The sequence below is a fragment of the Dipodomys merriami genome, unplaced genomic scaffold, assembly GCF_024711535.1.
Source record: "Dipodomys merriami isolate MVZ:Mamm:240054 unplaced genomic scaffold, mDipMer1.0.p SCAF_29, whole genome shotgun sequence".
Taxonomy (NCBI): Eukaryota; Metazoa; Chordata; class Mammalia; order Rodentia; family Heteromyidae; genus Dipodomys; species Dipodomys merriami.
In genome coordinates this window covers 14492726-14515985 of record NW_027204381.1, presented here as the reverse complement: position 1 = coordinate 14515985, position 23260 = coordinate 14492726, and the positions used below count along the sequence as shown (strand labels likewise).

General features: G+C 36.7%; 1 protein-coding gene across 9 annotated transcripts; it reads right to left on the bottom strand.

Moving 5' to 3' along the window:
• Positions 1-3589: 3589 nt before the first annotated feature.
• LOC138838914 (zinc finger protein 420-like) lies at positions 3590-23221 on the bottom strand. 9 transcript variants are annotated; one of them, XM_070038393.1, is made up of 6 exons: positions 23103-23221; positions 22878-23020; positions 21739-21904; positions 12290-12416; positions 11063-11152; positions 3590-9852 (listed from the first exon to the last, which is right to left on the bottom strand). In XM_070038393.1, the coding sequence occupies exons 3-6, from the start codon at positions 21793-21795 to the stop codon at positions 7607-7609; spliced, it is 2520 nt and encodes an 839-aa protein (XP_069894494.1). In that variant the 5' UTR covers positions 21796-21904; positions 22878-23020; positions 23103-23221; the 3' UTR covers positions 3590-7606. The 9 variants fall into 9 exon arrangements, with proteins under 9 accessions (XP_069894494.1, XP_069894495.1, XP_069894492.1 ...); XM_070038394.1 differs by having other exon boundaries at positions 21739-21884; XM_070038391.1 differs by having other exon boundaries at positions 21739-21806.
• Positions 23222-23260: the final 39 nt, after the last annotated feature.

The window sequence follows — 23260 nt, the reverse complement described above, 5'->3', positions numbered from 1 at the left end:
GATTTGCCAAAGATTTGTTTTCCTAGAAAAAAAATAAGGCGATAATTGTGATTTATTTTGCCTTGTACTATTTACTTCTATACCTGTCATTACTGGAGGATGTGTTACCATAATATAATGAGGCATAGAACTTCAAGGGGAATCATACTGTTCTATAACTCATGAGAGTTATAGAATTTACAAAAGGACCTTGATAGATGTAAAAATGTATACAAGTGGGTTGGGAAGGTGGCTCAATGGTAGAGTGCTTGCCTTGCATGCATGAGGCCCTGGGGTCGATTCCTCAGCACCACATAAGCAGAAAAAAAAAGCCGGAAGTGGTGCTGTTGCTCAAGTGGTAGAGTGCTAGCCTTGAGGTGAAGAGCTGAGGGGCAGCGCCCAGGCCCAGAGTTCAGGACCACGACAGGACACCCCCCCTTCCCCCCAAAATGTATACAAGTTATAAGATAATTTCTATATGGAAGAAAATCTCTAAGTTCATTAATAGTCATTTAATTTTAATTAGTTTTGCATAGTGTAGTAAAAAAATAAGAAACAGAATTAGCCTCAGATCATTTTGAGCTTGCTCTCTTGAATCCATTGTGTTGCCTTTTTTCACTGAGATGCTTGTTTTGTGTGTATATGTAATTCCATATGGTAGCTTAGAAGTGAATATTAAAGTGATTCTTTTAAAATACAGATTCTTCTTGTGCTATTATATATAACACTAAATTATCTTTAGTGGGCTTTTAAACTATTCATAAGACTTTGGGCATTGAACTTTAGTCATTCCTGTAATCCAAGAATACAGTCCTAAAAATTTTATATAAATAGGTTCCTATTAGGAAAAAAATGAACCAAGACTTGCTTTTACTAAGGATTTGGATATTTATGCATTTGCTAATGTACATTGTGTATAATACAGATTAGTCAATATGAAAATATTAAGAAATAGATATTTGATATATATATATATTCTCTTAAATAGCCAGTTGGTGAAAATATAATTTCAATCACCATTGACATTGTTTTGCAAAAACTATATATATTTATGTTTGGAAGGAAGATTGACTTTGAAAACATACTTAATCAAATAAGCCTAGTACAAAAGACCACAACTTTTCTCATCTTGCCTGATAAACATCCTGATTCACCATGGTAACAACAATAAGGTGAGTGATATTGAAGCATTTACATTCAATCCAAAATGGAGCTTTATCATGTGTTTCCCATATATCTACCTATTATTCTCTTCCAGATGACTATCATTGCAAAGTACACATCTGATGACAGGATTATAGTATGTTGCCACCCTTTCGTGGACATTCCATATGGATACCCTAAACCCATCCCTTCACCAGTTCTGTGCATAATAATGAAGAAACACATCATCAAGTGCTGAAAACCAGATTGAAGGTAAAAAAATCAACACTTTGAGCAAGGACCCATGATAGAACAATTTATCAAAGTGTTCCATACTACTAAGCAGTCCATGCTTATGATATCTTCATGGACAGTTCAGTTTCATTAGAAACTGAATCCTCCAAAAGACACAATATCCGTGTTCTCAGAAGAATCAGAGAGAGAGAAAGAGAGAAAGAGAGATAGAGAGAGAGGGTTATCCTGTGCTTCATTTGCTATTTGAGCAATGCAATCTGGTATACTGATTAATTGGGTATAAAGAAAAGTAATAAAATATGTTCTTTCATTAAAAAGTAATGATAATCACTAAAATATATACTTAAAATGAGTAAATCTTGTATTGCATTACTTAGTCAATATAATACACTATTATATAATTTTTCATATTTCTCTTAAATTAAAATTACCTATAATAAATTGATTTGTTTTAAAATACAGTTTTCTATCCAGGAAATGGAGAAAAGTATAGTTTTGTTGTACTAGCTAACTGCTTGATCATAAATATAGTTTACTTTAAAACAGTTCAGGACATACTGAAAATCAGATTCACTGTAGTTTTGAAATACCCTAAAACCCTCTGTTTAGATTTATGTACAAGTTGTTATGTCAAAAAATGAACTTTACAACTTTGGCCGGGGGACGGGGGGAGGCGGGATGGAGGAGGAGATGGGAAGGGATGGGAAGGGGAAACAAAGGAGGGGGCAACAATGCTTGATGTACTCATTATCTTGCCCATGTAATTGTAACCCCTCTGTCTGGTATTTTCACAATAAAAAAAAATTGTTTTTGCTGCTTCATGTGTTTGGACACTTGAGTACTAGTCTGCTCTAGGTGGACTACTCATAAAAACATTCCTGAATTATTTATATTTTCTTCATTCTATTGAATATTAATATTTTCTAAAGATATCCCTTTCTAAGGTCTCACTTTTACTAATGAAATAATATTTTATTTCAAAATTTTCTAAAAGTTTGGACTGAGTCACCAATTCTCTTCTTCCAGCTCTTCCACTGTGGTATGTAATTATTTGGCCAATACTTGATACTTGAGGGAAATAAAATTATCTGTCAACTGCAAAAACTTACTGGCACCTTTTCCATTATTTTCAGTGATGGTATAGGTTTTCTGAAAAATTAGGATAACTCTTTTCTGATTTTATGCATTGTACTTGCTCAATGATAGCAAATTTTACTCTGCTCTATAATTTTCAGAGAATTTTCCTTCTCAGGATCACAGAAGCTGCAAAGGCAAACTCATTGCAAAATATTACTAAGATGATCTCCAAGGAGAGGAGTTTGGATGTCTTAAAGCTTTTTCCTTTTAACCAGAACAAATTAATTAAACTATAATAAAATCGTTCAGATGTAAGTACCTTACACACAGGTATTAATTAAAGTGGGAATAAGCGAAGGAGTAACATTGTCCAAGAAGAAATAGAACTCATTACCTGACTTATGAAATTAACTCCTGTATACAGTACCTTAATAATCACAATAAAACATATTAAAATATTTCACAATGAAATCCACTCTTTATAACTAATATGTAATAAGAAAAACAAAATACTTATAAAAATAAATTTCCTTTTTTGTCAGGATATGATGAAGTATAAAAGTCTCATATACATAGATATATGTATATATCTATATATATCTATATTTGTTCATGAGCACATTTGGGGAGCAATTTGGCACTTTACCTTAGAATTGAAAGTTCTGCAGCAGTTTTATAGAGAAATTTCAGAATTTATACCCAAAAGTATTCAAACAAAATTAAATAGTAACAATGAAAATCTTTAATAACCAGATACGAGAAATGACCTCATAAAACAATAATACAACTTTTGATTTGTTAGAAATATCCATGTACTATCAAAAATGTATAATTTTTATTATTAATTTTAAATATAATTTTACTTTTAAAGTAAATTGTATTACTATGGTTATATATGTATGCATGCATGCAAGCATGCATTTATATTTTTATATGTGTGTGTATATATATATATATATATATATATATATATATATATATATGCAGAACACTGTTGTTTTATCTATGTCTCACATCAGGCTTCCTAGGTCCAGTCTCAGGCCATAGTCAACAAAATTACTTATTTACTGGCATAGGCAGGACCAATTTAAGAAAGTCCCAGGCACACAGCAAATCAGAGGCTTGACAAATGAGATTACACAAAATTATTTATTTAGTAATTATTGGCATAGACAGGACCATTTTAAGAAAATCCCAGGGCACAGCAAGTCAGAGAGGCTTGACAAATGGGATTATATCGAACTTAAAACTTTCTGTCCAGCAAAGAACATAGCTACTTTTAAGACCTTTATCAGGCATCTCTATAATGGCCTAATATCCAATATGTGCTATACAAACATTAACTTCTCCCAAACAAATGATACAATCAGAAAGTAAGCAAAGGAGCTACATAGAGGCTCTTACAAATAAGGAAAAATAACTAATAAACACATGAGGAAATGTTCACCATTTGTGGCCATTAAGGAAATATATACCAAAACAATTCTGAGATTCCGTTTTACCTTAATATTGGTTAATATGAAAAATTTGTACAATAACCGATGCTGGCAGGGATGTGGGGAAAAGGAGCCCTATTACATTATTGGTGGGAATGTAAACTAGTACAACCATTTCAGAAGGCCATTTGGAAATTTCTCAATTAAACATTAAAAATTAAACTTCCTTTTGGTCCATCTATACCACACTTTGGCATCTTTCTAGTCCATTACAAGTCAGGATATAGTAAAGACACTTGCACATCCATGCTCAATGCTACTATATTCACAATAGCCAAGTTATGAAAACAGCCTTGATGCCCTAAAATAGACGAGTGCATCAAGAAACTATGGCATGTTCACACAATGCAGATTTACTCATCCATTAGAAAAAATATCATGTCATTTGTAGGAAAATGGATAGACATAGAATAAAGAAATTATGTTAAGTGAACTCAGGATTAAAGATTAAAATGCCACAGGTTTTGTCTCATATGTTAAAGCTACATATAAAATACAGCTAGGTATGGTAACACATAGGGCTCAATGCGTTTACTCACAAACTGACTAAAGGAGAGTGTAGTTAAGGGAGGAATCCAAAGACATAACTACTTGGAACAACTAAGGTAGTATTTATCAAAATGAATACAAAGTAATGGAAACATTTTTTCTGAGGGGGAAGGAGAGCAAAGGAATGGAGGCAGGAAGCATGAATAAATGAAGTCTTTTTATTCAGTGTGTACTGTGTAAAAATAAACTAATTTGTGGATAGGACCAAGAAGTGAGAAAATGGGGGAGAATGGAAAATAGGGCAATATTGTTAAGAAGCATCATTCTCATAACCTGACTTATAGAATTGTAACCCTTTCGTACATCTACTCAACAATACAAGAAACTTCTTAAGAAGTAGATAACATCCTTTAAAATAGAAATTTTTAGCAACTACTCTTATTTCCTTAAGAAACGCTTAAGGTTGAATGAAGTGGCTCTGTAGCTCAAGTGGTAGAGTGCTAGCCTTGAGCTGAAGAGTGCAGGGACAGCCCTCAGACCCAGAGTTCATGCCCCACAACCGACAAAAAAATATCTAGAAACTTTTTTTTGAGGGGGGGAGTCCGGCCGTGGGGCTTGAACTCTGGGCCTGGGTTCTGTCCCTCAGCTCTTCCGCTCAAGGCTAGCACTCTACCACTTGAGCCACAGTGCCACTTCCGGCTTTTTTTTCTGCTTATGTGGTGCTGAGGAATCGAATCCAGGGCCTCAAGCATGCAAGGCAAGCACTCTACCACTGAGCCACCTTCTCAGCCCTAAAATCTAGAAACTCTGAAGGCTGAAATGAAGAACCCAGACATGTACCTAGCTATGCAATCAGAAAGCCAGGAGGATCTTTTTTTTTTTTTTTTTTTAATCTCTACTTTACCAACAAAGTGGCTATTATAGCCCTACCTCTATGTATTTGTATCAGTTATCCCTTGGATTTCTGTAAGTCTTTAAATTAGCTTTTGGTCCTAATTCTTTCCATGATCCTAATTTTTTATATTACTGCCAGTATTGTTTTTAACAAAATCATGTCTTAATTGTGTTTTGGTATAATTACCTGTAGGGAGATGTAGAAAAGGTTGGTAGATGCTTAAACCATAGGTGAATAAATATGTTTAAGCCCAGTGCATGATGCAGGATTAGGTAACACTATCTTAGAAGCAATTTCTCACACATTTAACCAACTAAATTTAAGTAAGGGCAGCTTGTACTGAAGAAAATCCAAGTCATTGTATTTACACTAAAAAAAAAAAAAATACTATCAGTTATGCTAGAACATTGTTAAAAAAAAAAAAACCTTAACACAGAACTTATATACTTTAGAATATGCTCATCAGCAAAACAGTCCACATGTTTTCAGAGATGGATACCTGTCCCAGTGATTATCACTGAAACAATACCCAAAATGTCAAATATAGCCTGGGAATCAATCCATCAGCAGAGAACCACTGTTATATTGTCAATTGTACATATGAACAAATATTAACCCTTCTATTTATCTGTAGTACCAATTTTGATTGTTTTCTGTTCATTAGATTCTGCTAAACAAAACATAAATTTTCAGCCAGGTGCATGTGGCTCACGCCTGTAAACCTAGGTACTAAGGAGGCTGAAATCTGAGGATCACAATTCAAAGCCAGCTGAAATCTGAGGATCACAATTCAAAGCCAACTATGGCAAGCAAGTACATGAGACTGTTATCTCCATTAACTACCCAAAATACCAGAATTGGAACTGTAGCTCAAGTGATAGAGCACTAGCCTTGAGTGGATAAAATTCAGGGACAGTGCCCACACCCTGAGTTCAAACCCCAGAAAAATTAAATTTTGAGTTAGGCAAAAGTGCCTCATCTCTATAATCCTGCTAATCAAAATACTGAATTAGGAATGTGGACTGAAGCCTGTTAAGGCTGGAAAATGCTTGGGACTCTGGTCTTTATTTAACCACCAAAGAAACCAGAAGTGGAGTTATGACTCAAGTGGTAGAGCACTGCCTTGAGCAAAACTTAGACACAGTGTTTAAGCCCAGATTTCAAGCTGCAGGACTTGTACCCCATATCACTAAATGTATTACCTTCCATGATCTCTGTTCCATAAAATGTGGGACAAAAGATGACAGGAAAGATTTTATTCCTGTGCACATTTGTAATGAATAAGGACTAGTATCTTTCCTTAGATCTCCCACATTCAAAAAGTGAACTGGAGCTAGGCCCTGGTGGCTCACACCTGTAATCCTAGCTACTCAGGCAGCTGATACCTGAGGATCATGGTTCAAAGCTAGCCTGGGCAGGAAAGTCAGTGAGAGTCTTATCTCCAATTAAGAACCAGAAAACAGAAAATGGCACTGTGGCTCAAGTGGTAGAGCACTCACTTTGAGCTGAAGAGCTCAGGGACAGTGCCCAGGCCCAGATTTCAAGCTCCATGACCAACCAAAAAAAAAAAAAAAAAAAAAAAGTGAACTGGAAATAGTAAGTTGTGTTAAATGACATGGATCATACATAAAATCGGAAACATGGGAGACTTTAGGGGAGCAGTGGAGAAACTGATGATCTCATTGCCTTGGCTCAAACCACTGATAGTCTTTTCCCACCTATTATTCCCTAAACCACCTTGGAGATTCTGACTCTAGTCCAAAAGTGCCAGAGCTTCTGAGGAGGTTATAACATTACCTTGGCAAAACATTCCTTCTTATAAAAGATACAAATCAATAACTTCACTCTCCATTTGTCAAGCCTGGAAGTAATGACCATCATTTTGTCCAAATCCTTTGGATAATATTCAGGTACATCATCCCCATTCAACACCATGACAGGATAAGAAATGATGGGTCAGTGAGTGTCCAAGAGTAGAAAATGGACACCTACCTTACCTTTACCATGTAAGATTTCTCTAAATAACTTATCTTCTTATAATTAATTTATAAGAGATTTTCTTAAATTGGGTTTCGTTCCTATGTGAATGCTCTAATGCTTGAAGGTTGACTTCTTGTTGAAAAACATCCTCTATTCCTTAAAATTACAGGGATTCTGTCAGGTGTTCAGATCTCTAATACCAGTTTATATTCATAAAGTTTCTCTCTGTATGTTCTATGATGTACACTGAAGACGGACTTCTTATTACAAACATTGTACTCTGTTACATTCATTAGTTTTCTTTGATGTTTAGTTTTCTAGTTCTCTGATACATAGTGAGATTTGACTTCTGGTTGGAAGGCTTTCCACATTTTTTATATTTATAATGTCTCTCTCCTGTGTGTGTTCTCTGATGCATATTAAGGGTTGACTTCTGTTTGAAAGACTTTCCACATCTGTTACATAAATAAGGCTTTTCTCCTACGTGTATTATATGATGAACACTGAGCCATGCCTTCTGGGTGAAACACTTTCCACATTTGTTACACTTATAAGGTTTCTCGCTTTTGTATACTCTATGATGCAAACTGATATATGCCTTCTGGGTCAAAGATTCCACATTTGTTACATTCCCAATGCTTCTCTCCCGTGTGTGTTCTCTGATGCACACTGAGGTGTGATTTCTGCTTGAAAGACATTTCACATTGCTTACATAACATTTCTCACCTATGTGGATTCTCTGATGCAAACTGAGCTGTGTCTTCCAGGTGAAAGACTTTCCACATTTGTTACATTCATAAGGTTTCTCACCCATGTGAATTCTCTTATGGCTGCTGAGGTATGACTTCTGCTTGAAAGATTTCCCACATTTGTCACATTCGTAAGGTTTCTCACCTGTGTGAATTCTCTTATGTCTGAGAAGAGCTGATTGCTGAGTGAAGGACTTTCCACAAGTGTTACATTCATAAGGTTTCTCACCTGTGTGTGTTCTCTGATGAACAGTAAGATCTGCCTTCCGAGTGAAAGACTTTCCACATTTGTTACATTCATAAGGTTTCTCTCCTGTGTGAATTCTCTTATGTGTGCTGAGATCTGACTTCTGGATGAAGGACTTTCCACATTTGTTACATTCATAAGGTTTCTCACCTGTGTGCATTCTCTTATGCATGATGAGTGATGACTTCTGGGTGAAGGATTTTTTACATTGATTACACTCATAAGGTTTCTCACCTGTGTGTGTTCTCTGATGAATAGTAAGGCTTGCCTTCCGGGTGAAAGACTTTGCACATCGGTTACATTCATAAGGTTTCTCTCCTGTGTGAATTCTCTCATGTGTGACGAGTGATGAGTTACGAGTGAAGGACTTTCCACATTTGTTACATTCATAAGGCTTCTCACCTGTATGAATTCTCTTATGCCTATTGAGGGGTGACTTCTGCTTGAATGACCTCCCACATTTGTTACATTCATAAGGTTTCTCTCCTGTGTGTGTTCTCTGATGAATACTAAGGTGAGCCTTCTGGGTGAAAGACTTTGCACATTTGTTACATTCATAAGTTTTCTCACCTGTGTGAATTTTCTTATGCCTCCTGAAAGTTGACGAATTAGTGAAGGACTTTTCACATTTGTTACATTCATAAAGTTGCTTGCCTATGTGAGTACTCTGATGAACAGTAAGGCTTGCTTTCCGGGTACAAAACTTTCCACATTTGTTACATTCATAAAGTTGCTTGCCTATGTTAGTACTTTGATGCTTGCTGAGCGCCAATTTCTCAGTTAAAGATTTCCTACATTCATCATATTCACAGGGGTTCTCTCCTTTGTGAATTTGAGGTCGGAAAGACAGGTCTAACTTCTGACAGACAGATTTTGCACATTTGTTATACTCATCAGACTTCTCTACATATCTGCTCTGAGATTTTGTAAGGTGTATTTCCTTACTGAAAGATTTCTCACATTCACTACATGTACAAGGATTCTCACATGTGTGCATTTCCTGATGTGTAGTGACTGTTGATCTGAAGTAGACTGTTTTCTCACATTTAGTACATTCAGATATTTGCCAACCTCCCTGAAGCATTTTTTGCCCAATGAAGGCAGACTTATCTCTATATTCATTATTGCTATAGAAGAGCTCTCTCTTTAGGCAATTGTGCCTAAAGAATTTGCTCTTGGAGTTTAATACCTTTCCTTCTCTACCATATTCAAAATACTGCTTGTCATTTGGACTCTCATAATGCTCCAAACAGCCGAGGTATTGTTCAACTATATGAGAGACATTAGGCCTATAGGAAGCATGCATCTCATCAGATTCACTACAGAGAAGCATGTTCTGACAGCCAATGAACTCCTCACTCCTCATCCTTAAGTTCTCATTATACCTAATCTGTTTTGGCATATGTTTTGAGCTCAAATGAAAGGTTCTTATTAATCTCCCTCTTTCCTCTACTGCATTGCTCTTGGTAGCCGATACTTCACATGGACATTTATCTGGACTTTCCTGGTATGTCTTAGTCACATCTTCCATTTCTTGGACATCTAAAATGATTAACAGAAAAGAAGAAAAACGAATGAAATAGATACATTTCTTAATATAAAGATAAGACATTTCCTCCCATTCTAATTACTAGCCATTTTAAAGTATCAGTACTAGAAACTGATTTATGACAAATATATGCTTTTTTCCTTCCTTATACACTACTGATATTTTACAATTCAAAGTAACTTTTTTATACTGTTTTATTAAGTTATAGGGGGTTAGTTTCTTTTATTTTCTTGAAATAATTTATATTTTGTGCTGCTTTGCTTCTCAACCAGTAGTTTAAGAACAGGAATATTTTCCAGATTAATTGGCCATAAGAATGTTTTATAGATCCCTTTGCCTTTCTTCTAAGCAGGAATGGGTTGTTTTTTTGTTTTGTTTTTTGGTCATGATGCTTGAACTCTGGGTTTGGGCACTGTCCTTGTGCTCTTCAGCTCAAGGCCTGTGCTCTACGACTTGAACCACAGCACTACTTCTGGTTTTCTAGTGATTTATTGGAGATAAGAGTCTCATGGACTTTCCTACCCAGGCTGGCTTTTGAACTGCAATCCTCATATCTCAGCCTTCTGAGTAGCTAGGATTACAGGCATGAGCCACCAGTGCCCGGCTGGAATGGTTCTTAAGAGTAAGGATTTATACCAATTTCTTCACTTCTAACTTCTTACTAAGAATTATTATAGCTTTCTATGGGGATTTTTTAAATCCCTTTTTCTCCATCTTAGAGAAAGTTTCATCCAAATTCCTTTCCTGAAACTCCTGGTCCAAAAGACCATAGAAAAGATACTCTAGCTCACCACCCACGTAACTATATTCTCTAGACTAAAAGCTTGGGTTCTGATTCCAGTCTCTGCCCACCACAACTGATAAGCTTTTTTCCTTATCTGAGGAGAACAGCCCTGGTGTCCTTCTTACTTCCTAGTACATGCATACTCATAGTTCTACAGTTTTGTTTTTTTTTTTTTTTAAATGATTTCCACAAAGAGAAAGGAATATTGCTACCTTTAGCTCTATTCCCACACAAAATTCAATACATCTCCACATGAATTCCTGATTCACATGTCTTTGAGACAAAGGATCACCTACTTCTTGGACACACATGTGACTCAGGAAAATTAGGAACATTATTGCTCAGTATAGCTAAACATAGACATACCAACTGGGCTCTAGCTCCAACACCATTGTGCAAGATGCATGAACTTAACCTACCTGGGAAATTCTTGTTCCGGGTTTCTCCCATCCATGGTTCTGCACCTTGCTCCAGCTTGACAATCAATTTAGGTTTAGGAACACAGTGCCCTGTTAATAAGATAAAGTGAGAATCAGTAGGGTACTGATGGCTCACACCTGTAATTGTAGCTACTCAGGAGGCTGAGATCTGAAGATCGTGGTTCAATGCCAACTCAGGCGGGAAAGTCCGTGAGACTCTTATCTCCAATTAACCACCAGAAAACCAGAAGTGGCGCTGTGGCTTAAGTGGTAGAGTGCTTGCCTGAGCTGAAGATTTCAAGAACTGTGCCGAGGCCCAGAGTTCAAGCTCCACAACCTGTCCCACTCCCCGAAAAAAAAAAGGATACAGAGAAAACTATTGTTCATGCTGGGTCATCCTTTTTTTATTGATTTCAGACATCCTGGTATATGGGGTTGCTCCTAAATCTAGTTTCTCATTTCTAACCCTCTCCATGGTTGACTTAATTATTAATACCAGCTTTGGATATTAAATATCACCTTTAAACTAGTGATTTTCAAATCACAGTTCCAGTAGTAACATACATTTTATTCTAGATTATATATCCACCTATAACAATTGCCTTGGGGATGGGAAGGTGGCTCAGTGGTAGAGCGCTTGCCTTGCATGCCTGAGGTCCTGGGTTCGATTCCTCAGCACCACATAAGCAAAAAGAAAAAAGCTGGTGAAGGGTAAACAAAGGAAGAGGCTGCAATGGTTGGTAAGAAATGTATGCATTATCCTGCCCATGTAATTGTAGCCCCTCTGTACAGTATGTTCTCAAATAAAATAAAATAATATTAAAAAAAAAAAAAAAAGAAAAAAGCTGGAAGTGGCGCTGTGGCTCAAGTGGTAGAGCGCTAGCCTTGAGCTGAAGAGCTGAGGGACAGTGCCCAGGCCCAGAGCTCAGGCCCCATCATCGGACCCAAAACAAAACAAAACAAAAACAAAACAAAAAAAAACAATTGCCTTAAGTTTGAGTAGACAGTCCCCTGTTAATGTAACATTGTTACTATTTTTGTCAAACTGCTGACGAAGAATTACAGTAAAACTGCCTCAGAGTTACATAATCAAGTTGAAGTTTTTCTTAGAAATAAGTGATACTTCCCATGGACTGGAATCTTACATGTACATAGCACTGTAACTTATTCATATATCTACTAAGAACAAAGCACTTGACCTTGTGTGTTAATGTAACTTTTGCTCACCCAAGGATGCTAGGTTGCTATAGGTCTCCAGCATTACATCCTTATACAGGGTCCTTTGAGCAATGTCCAGGTCCTGCCACTCTTCCCAGCTGAAGTCCATAGCCACATCATCAAATGACACCAGATTCTGTAATGGCAAATATCCATCAACTAATTAGCCCAAGTCATTAAATACCAAGTCTGTAATTTCATTCCTCTCCATGTATACTTTAGTCTTACATAAAATGTTTGGTGATTTCTCTGTTATCTATAGAGTTGGAGAAAGAAAAATCAAAGTAGATATTTGTCTCTAAGGAGTCAAGCATCTGGCATGATGACACTAAGTATAAGTAAGTAGGTACCTTATTATGCTAAAGTGTACTACACATCAGGTAACAATGCAGTGAAAAAATTATTTTTTTCCTGCATTTTCATATTCTGCCTCATTGAAAAGCCTATTTAGATCTTCTATTCAGTTTATCACAAGGAAAAATACCGCATTACGAGATAAACCAAAGCACTGTCTTGATAAGTGTTAAAGGGAGCAACAATACTCAAGAATTGAATTAATGACTAATTTAGCACTTACAAGATATAACTTAGTTCCTACAATAAAAATTGTTGTTATTGAATTTCTAAAGATTAATGTATAATCATAGGTGCCCTGATACTTCCTTCCTACATAAAAAGGAACTCCTAGCATGTACTTTTGTGAACATCACCTACCCCATACAATATGGAACATAGGTGAGAGGGGAATGTTTCTTGATCAGATTTGAATTTTAATGGTTTTCATGGGATGGAAAACAAATGGATAGAGTTTTAAGAAACATTCAAGATGACAAAAACAAAAAACAAAAACAAAAAGTGAAGCATGACTGCCATAAGCAGGACAGAGAAAAACAAGAATAAAAAGGGATGGGATCTAAAATACAGAAGAAAAACTTTACAAGTTGGAATGAAATATAGTACTAATTTGTTGTGCAAAGGCTAAATGGAGAGATGTTTTTACTCCCACATTGAACCATATTACAAATGAACAATGGCCAACAATCCTTCCAATCCAGCCATGCTTCACAACACCAGCATTCATTTCATAAAAAGGAAATGTATCTGTAAAGCGTTGAAAGAAAATAACCTTCAATTCACAATCTACTTGTCAGAGGAACTCTTCTAAAAATGTAGATTGAAGATATTTTCAGAGAGAGATAATTCATCAATAGTATATTTACACTTAAAGACTGCTACAAGAAATTATCCTAGTTCAAGAAAATAACAAAAGGTGCTAACTTAGATATACATCAGTTAAATGGCAAATGTGTAGGTAGCATAAAGAATATGTTTTATATAATTGCTCTAAAATGAATTTTCAAAGGAAAAATTACAGCACCATATTCGTGATTTACAATGCATAAAGATTCAATATTTATAGACATAAATGCATTAAAATAAAGTATATGGGGGCTGGGAAGGTGGCTCAGTAGTAGAGTGCTTGCCTCACATACATGAGGCCCTGGGTTCGATTCCTCAGCACCACAGAAACAGAAAAAGTTGGACATGGTGTTGTGGCTCACATGGTAGAGTGCTAGCCTTGAGCTGAAGAGCTGAGGGACAGCGCCCAGGCCCAGAGTTCAAATCCCACAAACCAAAAAAATAAAGTATAATATGAAATAAAGATAATATGAAAAGAAATAAACATCAGCCCAAACAGTATGGCCACAGATACATATGACCACTGATAACAGACAGATCATATATCTAGATAATAAAAGTTGTATGCTGAAAAACAAAGTCTCCAGACATTTTTAAAAAGCCATCAAATTTTATTTTTTATTCCATCATTGCTATTGGAGAAATAATTCTCTGCTTAACAACTGATAGAACAAAATGACAAAAAGTCATTTTGAAACACATACACAGGTGATATTATCTTAACCTAACTGCTGTTTATAAAAGTTCTGTTACATTTACCAAGAAAGACACAAGTAAAAATAAAGTATTAAGACAAACCTTGTAGAAATCAGCATGAGAAATAAAGCTGTAATGTAAAATACATTAAAATTAAACAGTATAGTTCTAATGATCTAAGGGAGAGATAAACATCACAGGAAAATTAGAATAGATCTAGAACAAAATGTATTCCAGTATTGGGATTTATAGTATATATTAAAGGTTGCCACTCTCTTACCTATAGAGTTCTGCTGGCCTAGACTACATGCTTAGTGAAAAAAACCTACCACAGTTAGAACAGTTATAGTTATTAGGAATAAAATATAACACTTGCTTTGAAACATGAAATATGTGAGTTTAGGTTGAATATTAATTTTTTTTAATTGTGAAAATACCATACAGAGGGGTTACAATTACATGGGCAAGGTAATGAATATATTTCTTTTTTTTAAATTATTTTTTATGGTGAAAATACTGTACAGAGGGGTTACAATTACATGAACAAGATAATGAGTACATTTCTTATCAAGCATTGTTGCCTCTTCCTTTTTTCCCCTTCCCATCCCTTCCCATCCCCCCACCCACCAAAGTTGTAAAGTTTGTTTTTGGATATAACGTCTTATACATCTCATTGTTGCAATGGGTCCACCTGTATCTTTAGTTAAATGATTTGTTTTTTCCTTTCCCCTCGACAAATTACACCGACATCAAATACAGTGAAAGCAGGGGTTATACTGTGGGGGAGGCACATACAAAGCAACAAAGAAATCATCTTATAAATATGTTAGAAACAATCACAAGAAAGAAAAAACATTTGAGTCCTCACCTTGGGGTTCATTTCACCTAACATCAACTTATCTGACCATTTCTGCTTGTCGCAGACATATACTACTTACTACAAATATTAAGTGAATATTAATTTCTATATAAACCAGTAGTATGGGCTGTGAAGTTGGCTCACAGTGGAAGAGCGCTTGCCTTGCATGCATGAGGTCCTGGGATCGATTCCTCAGCACCACATAAGCAAAAAGCCAGAAGTGGCACTGTGGCTCAAGTTGTAGAGCACTAGCCTTGAGCTGACGAGCAGAGGGACAGCACCCAGGCCCAGGCCCCATGACCGGCCCCCCCCCCAAAAAAAAAAAACCAGTAACATCAGTCTCATTTTATTGTAGTATCCAATTAACTGTTAATGTTAAATGTTCAGGTAAGAAAAACTGAAACAAAACATAGGTACAGTTGCTTCTGGTTCAAGACTGTTATCCTACCCTAGCTAGTAAGGAGGCTAAAGTCTGGAAGCCAGTGAAGACAACTCAAATTAACCAGCTAATAAACAGGCTGGGAGCATGGCTCAGTAACAATGCCAGTAATGTGTGAGAAATCTGACTGTGAAGGCTGTGAGTTCAAAGCTCCAATACTGGCATAAGAAAGGCATGGTGGAGGTAGGTGTATCACATGAGCTTCTGAGTTAGAGAAAAGTATGGCCACATAGCAAGTCCTCATCTCAACATAAAGAGAAAAAAAGATGAATAGTGGGGGGGGGAGAGGGATGAGGGCAGGGAAAAGATAGAATAAAAGATGAGGAGCGGAGTAGAGAGGAAGGGAGAAGAGATAAAGGGAAAGGAGGAAAGAAAGGAGGAAGGAAGAAAGCTTCATGACATCAGATTTGACAATTACTTCTTGAATATGACACCAAAAGTGCCTCACACAAAACCAAACAAGCTTAAGTGCATACAATAAAACCTTACACATCAAAAGGCACTATCAACAAAGAGAAAAAGTATCTCACTGTATGAAAAAAATCTGCATATATATCTAAATAGATTAATAATCACAATTAATTAGAAAATATAAAACAAAATCCTCTAATTAACCTCCACACACAAATCTGATTTTATTTTTGTGTTCAAATGGCATGCCTATTTGTTCAGTACATCAAATAGGATGCAAGCATGGTCATAACAAGTATACAGAAATATGCAGATCAACATAAAAACAGTAATTTACTTTGAATGGAGGGAATTCTTTTTCATGTTATAACAACATACGCCCCAAAAGAATCTCTTCCTTAATTATACATTTTAATAACATAAGGGTAATGGATTAAGTGGTAATCAGCTTGTCATTTTTCCTTAAGAATAAAACTCCACCTCTATTAATCCATGCCAGTTAAACACTAAAACTAAAATGTATAAATAAGTGCAAAAGAAGATGAAGTAGTTACTTTTTCTGTATGAACAGTCCAGAGAAAAATATTTACTACAAATATAGCAGGCAAACAGACTGATCCATCTACAATGTAGTGTACTAAATTTCAGTCTCAAATTATGCTAAATGCTCATCATGAATATGACATATTTTATTTATTTATTTTTTTTGGTCCAGTTGTGGGCCTGAACTCTGGGCCTGGGTACTGTCCCTCAGCTCTTCAGCTCAAGGCTAGCACTCTACCACTTGAGCCACAGCACCACTTCCGGCTTCTTTTTCTGCTTATGTGGTGCTGAGGAATTGAACCCAGGGCCTCATGCATGCAAAGCAAGCACTCTACCACTGAGCCACCTTCCCAGCCCCGAATACGACATATTTTGATCCATGATGTGGTTCAATACCAATATAGATCACAATTTGTTAAAAAAAAACACAAAGATCACTGTTGTCTTTTGGTTGGTTTTAAATACACACACACACACACACACACACACACACACACACACAAGTTACGTATATGTCCACATACAAAGAAAGGGTTTCTCAGAAGGAATTTACAAAAAGTAGTCTGGAGTACACCTGTTAACATGAGGCTGTCCTCAACAAGGTGCTGGGTTAAACCAAAGAACACGGTATTTTAAAGTGTCATCTAATTCAATGATAGCAGCCTGGTTCCCACAACAGTAAGAGTAATTGGGTGCGCTAAGAATGGTAACCATACTCTAACCATGGCACCAATGTAACCCTCTAGTGTGAGACCAGTATGAGACTGTTGGCATGGTTAAATATTTCAGAAATGTCTTGTCCAAATGTATAGCCAAAACCATATGCTGAAATACCCCATCAACCACAATCATCTGGATCCAACCATAACAGTTCACACGTCAGCCTTTGGGTGGAACTTCTTGTTAGTGATCCAGAGCTCTTATATGAGCCATGTATTTATGGATGGAGGGAGGCCACCATGAAGGCAGAGCAAAATATTTGTCCACCTACTAAAGCTGTAAGTGGAAGATAACCAAATAAATCTGTAAAATATTCCCAAATATTGGCATATCTATACTTCTGTAGACATTTGTCATACAAGCCATAAACGAGTATTTGTAGTCTTTCATGATTTCCTCTCAATATTGTAATACATTCAGGATATGGAATCTTTAATGCTACAAGAAAAGTCTCCACAGAGTAATAAACTCAATCTACATAATTACCCATGATATATAGTTTGTATCTGGTCATGGAAGTGGTCATGTACACCTCCACAGATAATGACAACAAACTTCTTTCACATTTGATACTTTTGTTAAAATGTCCTTAACTTTTGCACACAGCATCAACACTTAGCTCTCACTGAGCTGTTCCACTAGTTCAGCTGCTTGACCCACTGGGTCCAGCTCCTTGATGAATGCCTTATCATCTACTGCTACTGGCTCCCTGGCAAACTTCCCACAAGCTGTCCCCAGGGACTATATAACCTCCCCAATGGCCATTGGCCTTAGCCAGCTCCCAGCAAGAGAACAAGCTTGGTTGCCAGTCCCTGCCCTGCTCAAGTCCAGTGGGTGGTTACAGGAACCTGCCTCCAAAGTCCAGGTTGCTAGCTCTAAAGGTGGGTGAGCAGCACCGTAAAATGTGGAGGCAGAGTGTATTTCCTCAGGACAGCTCCCCCTGGTGATGACTGCCCACCTCCTCTACCACTGCTTATTTCTACAGACTTTCAAAATTTGATTTTAATAGGAGGGGAAAAGATTGAAAAAATATTTCTAAAAGGAATATAGGCAAAAATAAAAAGAAGTTCGTATTTGCAATAACAAGTATATGTCTGAGACAAACAGAAACTGTCAGACAAGTTGATGTTATGTGAAATGAACCCCAAGATAAGGATTCAAAGGTTTTTTTTCTTTCTTGTGATTGTTTCCAACATATTTATAAGATGATTTCTTGTTGCTTTGTATGTACCTCCCCCAGGGTATAAGCCCTACTTTCAGTGTATCTGATGTTGGTATAATTTGTGGAGGGGAGGGAAAAAACAAACTGTTTAAATAGGGTTATAGGTGGACCCATTACAACAATGAGATGTACAAGATGTTATGTCGAAAAATGAACGTTACAACTTTGGCGGGGTGGGGGGAGGGGGGAGATGGGGATGGTGGTGGCAGGGAGGTGTGGGGGGTGTGGGGGTAGAGAGGGGAAGGGATGATATGGGGAAACAAAGGAGGAGGCAACAATGCTTGATAAGAAATGTACTCACTATCTTGCCCATGTAATTTTAACCCCTCTGTTGGTATTTTCACAATAAAAACAAATCACAAAAAAATAAGTTCAATATCACTAGTCATGACATAAATACAAATCAAAATCACAATGAAATACCTACTTTATACCCCATAGTCTAGAAATTATTTGAAAAACAAAAACCAATCCCTGAAAAATCTAGTGAGTGCCAGGAAGGATGTAAAAAAATTGTGAACCTTGGTGCAAAACGATCAAAGATGTTATGGTGAAGCCTAAAAAGAACTACAAAATTCACAAGAATATGGTGCAGGACTCCTATTTCTAGATTTGTACCCAACAGAAGAGAAAATGTGGACTAGAACAAGTATTTAGAGAATCATTTCACAACTACTTACAATAACCAAAACATAGAAACATGCAAACGAATGGGTAAATGCATTGGAAAGGAAGAATATTCTAATACATGTTACAGCAGGAATGCACCTTGAATACAATAAACTAAATAAAATAACACCAGTCACAAAGCAACAGCCATAGCAGGATTTCCTTTACTTCCAAGGTTCAACAAACTCATAGAGCCAACAAGAATGATGACTCTAGAGACTTGGGTAGAGAGGAACAAGAGCTGTATATTTAATGATTATACAGCTTCATACATGGAAGATGAAAAATGCTATAGATGGATGGAAGGGATGGCCACACGACAAAGAGACCATATGTAATACCAGCAAATTGTACATTTAAGAATGGTTAATGTAGCCAGACAGGATGGAACATACCTATACTCTCAGAACTTGGGAAACTCAGAAAGGATTACCAGTCAGCCAAGGCTACATGTTAAGTTCAAGAGCAGCCTGGATTACATAACAAGATTTATCTTCAAAAAGAATATGGAAAAACCAATTTTGGGGTTATGTAAATCTTATTAGATATATAGGTGACATATGGATCAATAACAAACAAAACAGTATCAATAACAAACACATATAGACAAAAGACATAAATTATTATAATCTGTGCATCTTGCTTTTACAGCAGTACATGTTTTCATTGACTGCTATTCCAATGTATCACAGTTATTTCTGAATGATTTTTTTCCTTTTGCTTTGTTTTTTTAATCAGTCATGGGGCCTGAACTCTGAGTCTGGGCACTGTCCCTCAGCTCTTCAGCTCAAGGCTAGCGGTCTACCAAACTCAGAGCACCGCTTCGGCTTTTTCTGTTTCTGTAGTGCTGAGGAATCAAACCCAGGACCTCATGCATGCGAGGCAAGCACTCTTACCACTGAGCCACCTTCCCAACCTCCTGAATGGCTTCTTCCAATAGCTTCCTAGGGATATACTGCCCATACATGTTGGCTAGAAGCAAAGTTTCCATGAGATCCAAGTTTATTACTGAACAAATGTTACTCAGATTTTGCCACCAGTGACACTTCAAATATAAAAACCTGCCAGGTGCTGGTGGCTCATGCCTGTAATCCTAGCTACTCAGGAGGCTGAGACCTGAGGATCACGGTTCAAAGCTAGCCCAGGCAGGAAAGCCGTGAGACTCTTATCTCCAATAAACCACCAGAAAACGGGAAGTGGTGCTGTGGCTCAAGTGGCAGAGCATTGGCTTTGAGCTGAAGAGTTCAGGGACAGTGCCCAGGCCAGAGTTCAAGCCCCACGACTGACCAAAAAAATTAAGTTAAATTAAAATTAAAATTTATATATATACATATATATAAATATACATACAAATTTTAATTTTAATTATATATATATATACATACATATATATATATATATATATATATATATATATATATATATATATATATATATACATACACCTAGTCATTGTATCAAACCTGGCTTATATCTTATACTGGCAGTGAATGAAAATATTCAAATGGAATGAGAAGAAAGAACAAAACTGTAATACCTCATCAAATGAGATTAGACCAGAGATAGACAACAGAATCAGGATATATCAATTTTTTTGCTGTGTATCAATGGGTGTAAGGTTGTAATTTTCCTATATATAGGGAAAGAAACATGCCAATTCTAAGACCCATCTCAGCAAAGGAAAATTGATCAGTAAGAAAAATTAGTTCTAGGATATATCTTTTGTAAAAAAGAAAAAAGTGAGAGATATAGGGAGAGAGGGAGGGACTGAGAGAGAAAAAGAGAGAGAAAAACAGATACAAAGAAAGAGCAAGAGAGAAATAAAGAAAACTAATGCTAGGTGCCAGTGGCTCACAGCTGTAATCCTAGCTACTCAAGAGACTGATATCTGAGGATCATGGTTTGAATCCAGTCTGGGCAGGAAAATATGCAACACTGTCATCTCTAATAAACTACTAAGAAAAGAAGGGGCACTGGCTTAAGTGGTGGAGTGCTAGCCTTGAGCAGATGAAGCTCAGGGACAATGCCCAGGTGCTAAGTGCAAGGCCCAGGACTAGCAAAAAAGAAAAAAAAAAAAAAGAAAGCTGGGGAGCAAGAAAGAAAGAGAGCAAGAAGAATAAGGAGAGAAGAGAGGAAAACAACAGTAAAACAAAATCTTGGAAGGCCACCTTTGAAAAACAGAGGAAGTTCTAGAAAGACAACAGACTATATCAAATAAGTTTCAAGTAAGACAAAAGACTAGGAAACAGTCATGGGATTTAACTAATGAGCTTCTAGAACACACAACTCTATGCTGTAACTCAGTCCTCTAGAACATTCAAAGGTGTTTATGACCACACTATTTTAGCAATTTCAGTAAGACTTCATTAAGATAGTTCAATATTGCTTGTGAAGATGTGCCTTCTGAGCAGTTGTCAGTGAACATTCACCTTCCATGAAGTCACCTCCTCGGTGTCACTGAATCACATAACAAGTGTGACTACTTCTCACATAAGAAAAACTAGAAACAAACTGAAGCAAATCTGAACTCAATTTAGATAGAATGTAAGATTTTATAATTTGCTAAATCTACAAGCTATTTTTATCTTATTTATGAACATTTTCCTGAAGCTCAATCTATTTTTCTATTTTAACTCTTGGATCTCCTTAAGTTAATAAGTTGGAATACAAAACAAAGTTAGAAGTAAAAAGTAACTCACCAGAGATCCATTCATTCTTTGTTGCTGATGACAATGAACTGAAGGTTCAGGAAGCATAGCTTCCCCAGCTATGAGGTAAATGAGGTAGTCAAGATAGAGCCAGTGTAAGTTTGTCCCAGATTTTCCTGCTCAAAACATTACAAGGGCTGGAAAAGAATAAAGCCTCCTTATAGGAGAAGAAACTTTTATAAATCAAGTAGAGCATTAAACTCTCCATTAAAGATAAATGCAGTCCATTAGTTAGTAGATAGATATTATAAAAGCAACTAATTTCTAGGTTAATATATATACAGAATTCATAAAAACTAATATTCCCACACAAAATAACAATAACTGAAACAAAAGACATATTACAACATCACTAAATTAGTTATTACTGACATACACTTAGGAATATATGAACTATTTTTCTATTAATGCAAAGGTATCACAGCATTCTCACTATATCTCATTTATTTATATATTTATGCACCACAGAAAGCATATTTGTTATAACTCAGTATTTTTCACCCAAAGTTATACAGGAAAAATGAATGCAATATATACTTCTTGTAGTAGCATACTATTTCAATCATGGTTCTCAAATTTATCAAATACTCAGAATTCGCTTGTGAAATGACCTGCCATTTGCCATTTAATTTGCTTTGGCCAATGAGACATCAGTAAAGATAGGCGTCATAATAAGGGAGCATAAAATACCGATCATAGGAGTGACACAATCCCAACCAACCATCCTCAGCCAAGGATTAAAGTCTTTTATGTTACTTAAGCAATATTAACACAAAATACCAAATTGAGCACACGCCAAAATATAGAGCCACAAAACTTAAATAAAATGACTGTATGTTTTACTAATAAATGTGCTCTGGAAGGTAGAACCAATTATTGCTGAAGGCTAAAAGTATCTTCGCCTTTCTGTGATTTTCTGCCTCCGCTCTTTAGGGTTTGTCAGAGTTCTCACGACTTATGTAAAACTGTCTCTAGAAACAACAGCGGGAACCGGTGATCTCGAGCTAAAACGGCTAACATGGCAGGAGCAGAGCAGAGACACTTCTAGGACAAACAACCCAGAACCCAAAAATACAACTGCAATGTAACAAGACCCGGCCAGCACAACACAATTTTACTACAATTGTTACCTCGAGACTTACAGCTGGGCAAAGTTACATGGGTTCACAGCGCGATCTGTGTCGCGGAGTAAAAACGCACACCTCTCCAACTAATCATCCAACTTGCTCTCGGAGCTTCGGGAGCCAGTTTCGGGCATCTGGAGGCACAGGGTCTAATGGCAGCAAAACTCATCAGACCCAGGCTGGAGGAACACACGGAGAGCAGACTCCGGGATTGCGCCCCGCAGTTCGTACCTGACATAGATTCCCCGAGCCTGAGATCACTTCAAGTTACAGCTCCCAAGGTCAGCCGAAGAGAGGATGAGCCCGGTTTGGGCCTCCAACCTCCGGATGCAAAACTACTTTAGAGCACTTTCAGCAGCCAGGCAAAGGGAAAGAAACCGGAATTTACG

Excerpts from the sequence above, each read along its gene's own strand:
- LOC138838914 (XM_070038390.1), bottom strand. Across the intron at positions 11,153-12,289 it reads TAGCAACCTAGCATCCTTGG|GGCACTGTGTTCCTAAACCT; the intron begins GTGAGCAAAAGT and ends TCTTATTAACAG. Across the intron at positions 9,853-11,062 it reads CCGGAACAAGAATTTCCCAG|ATGTCCAAGAAATGGAAGAT; the intron begins GTAGGTTAAGTT and ends TAATCATTTTAG.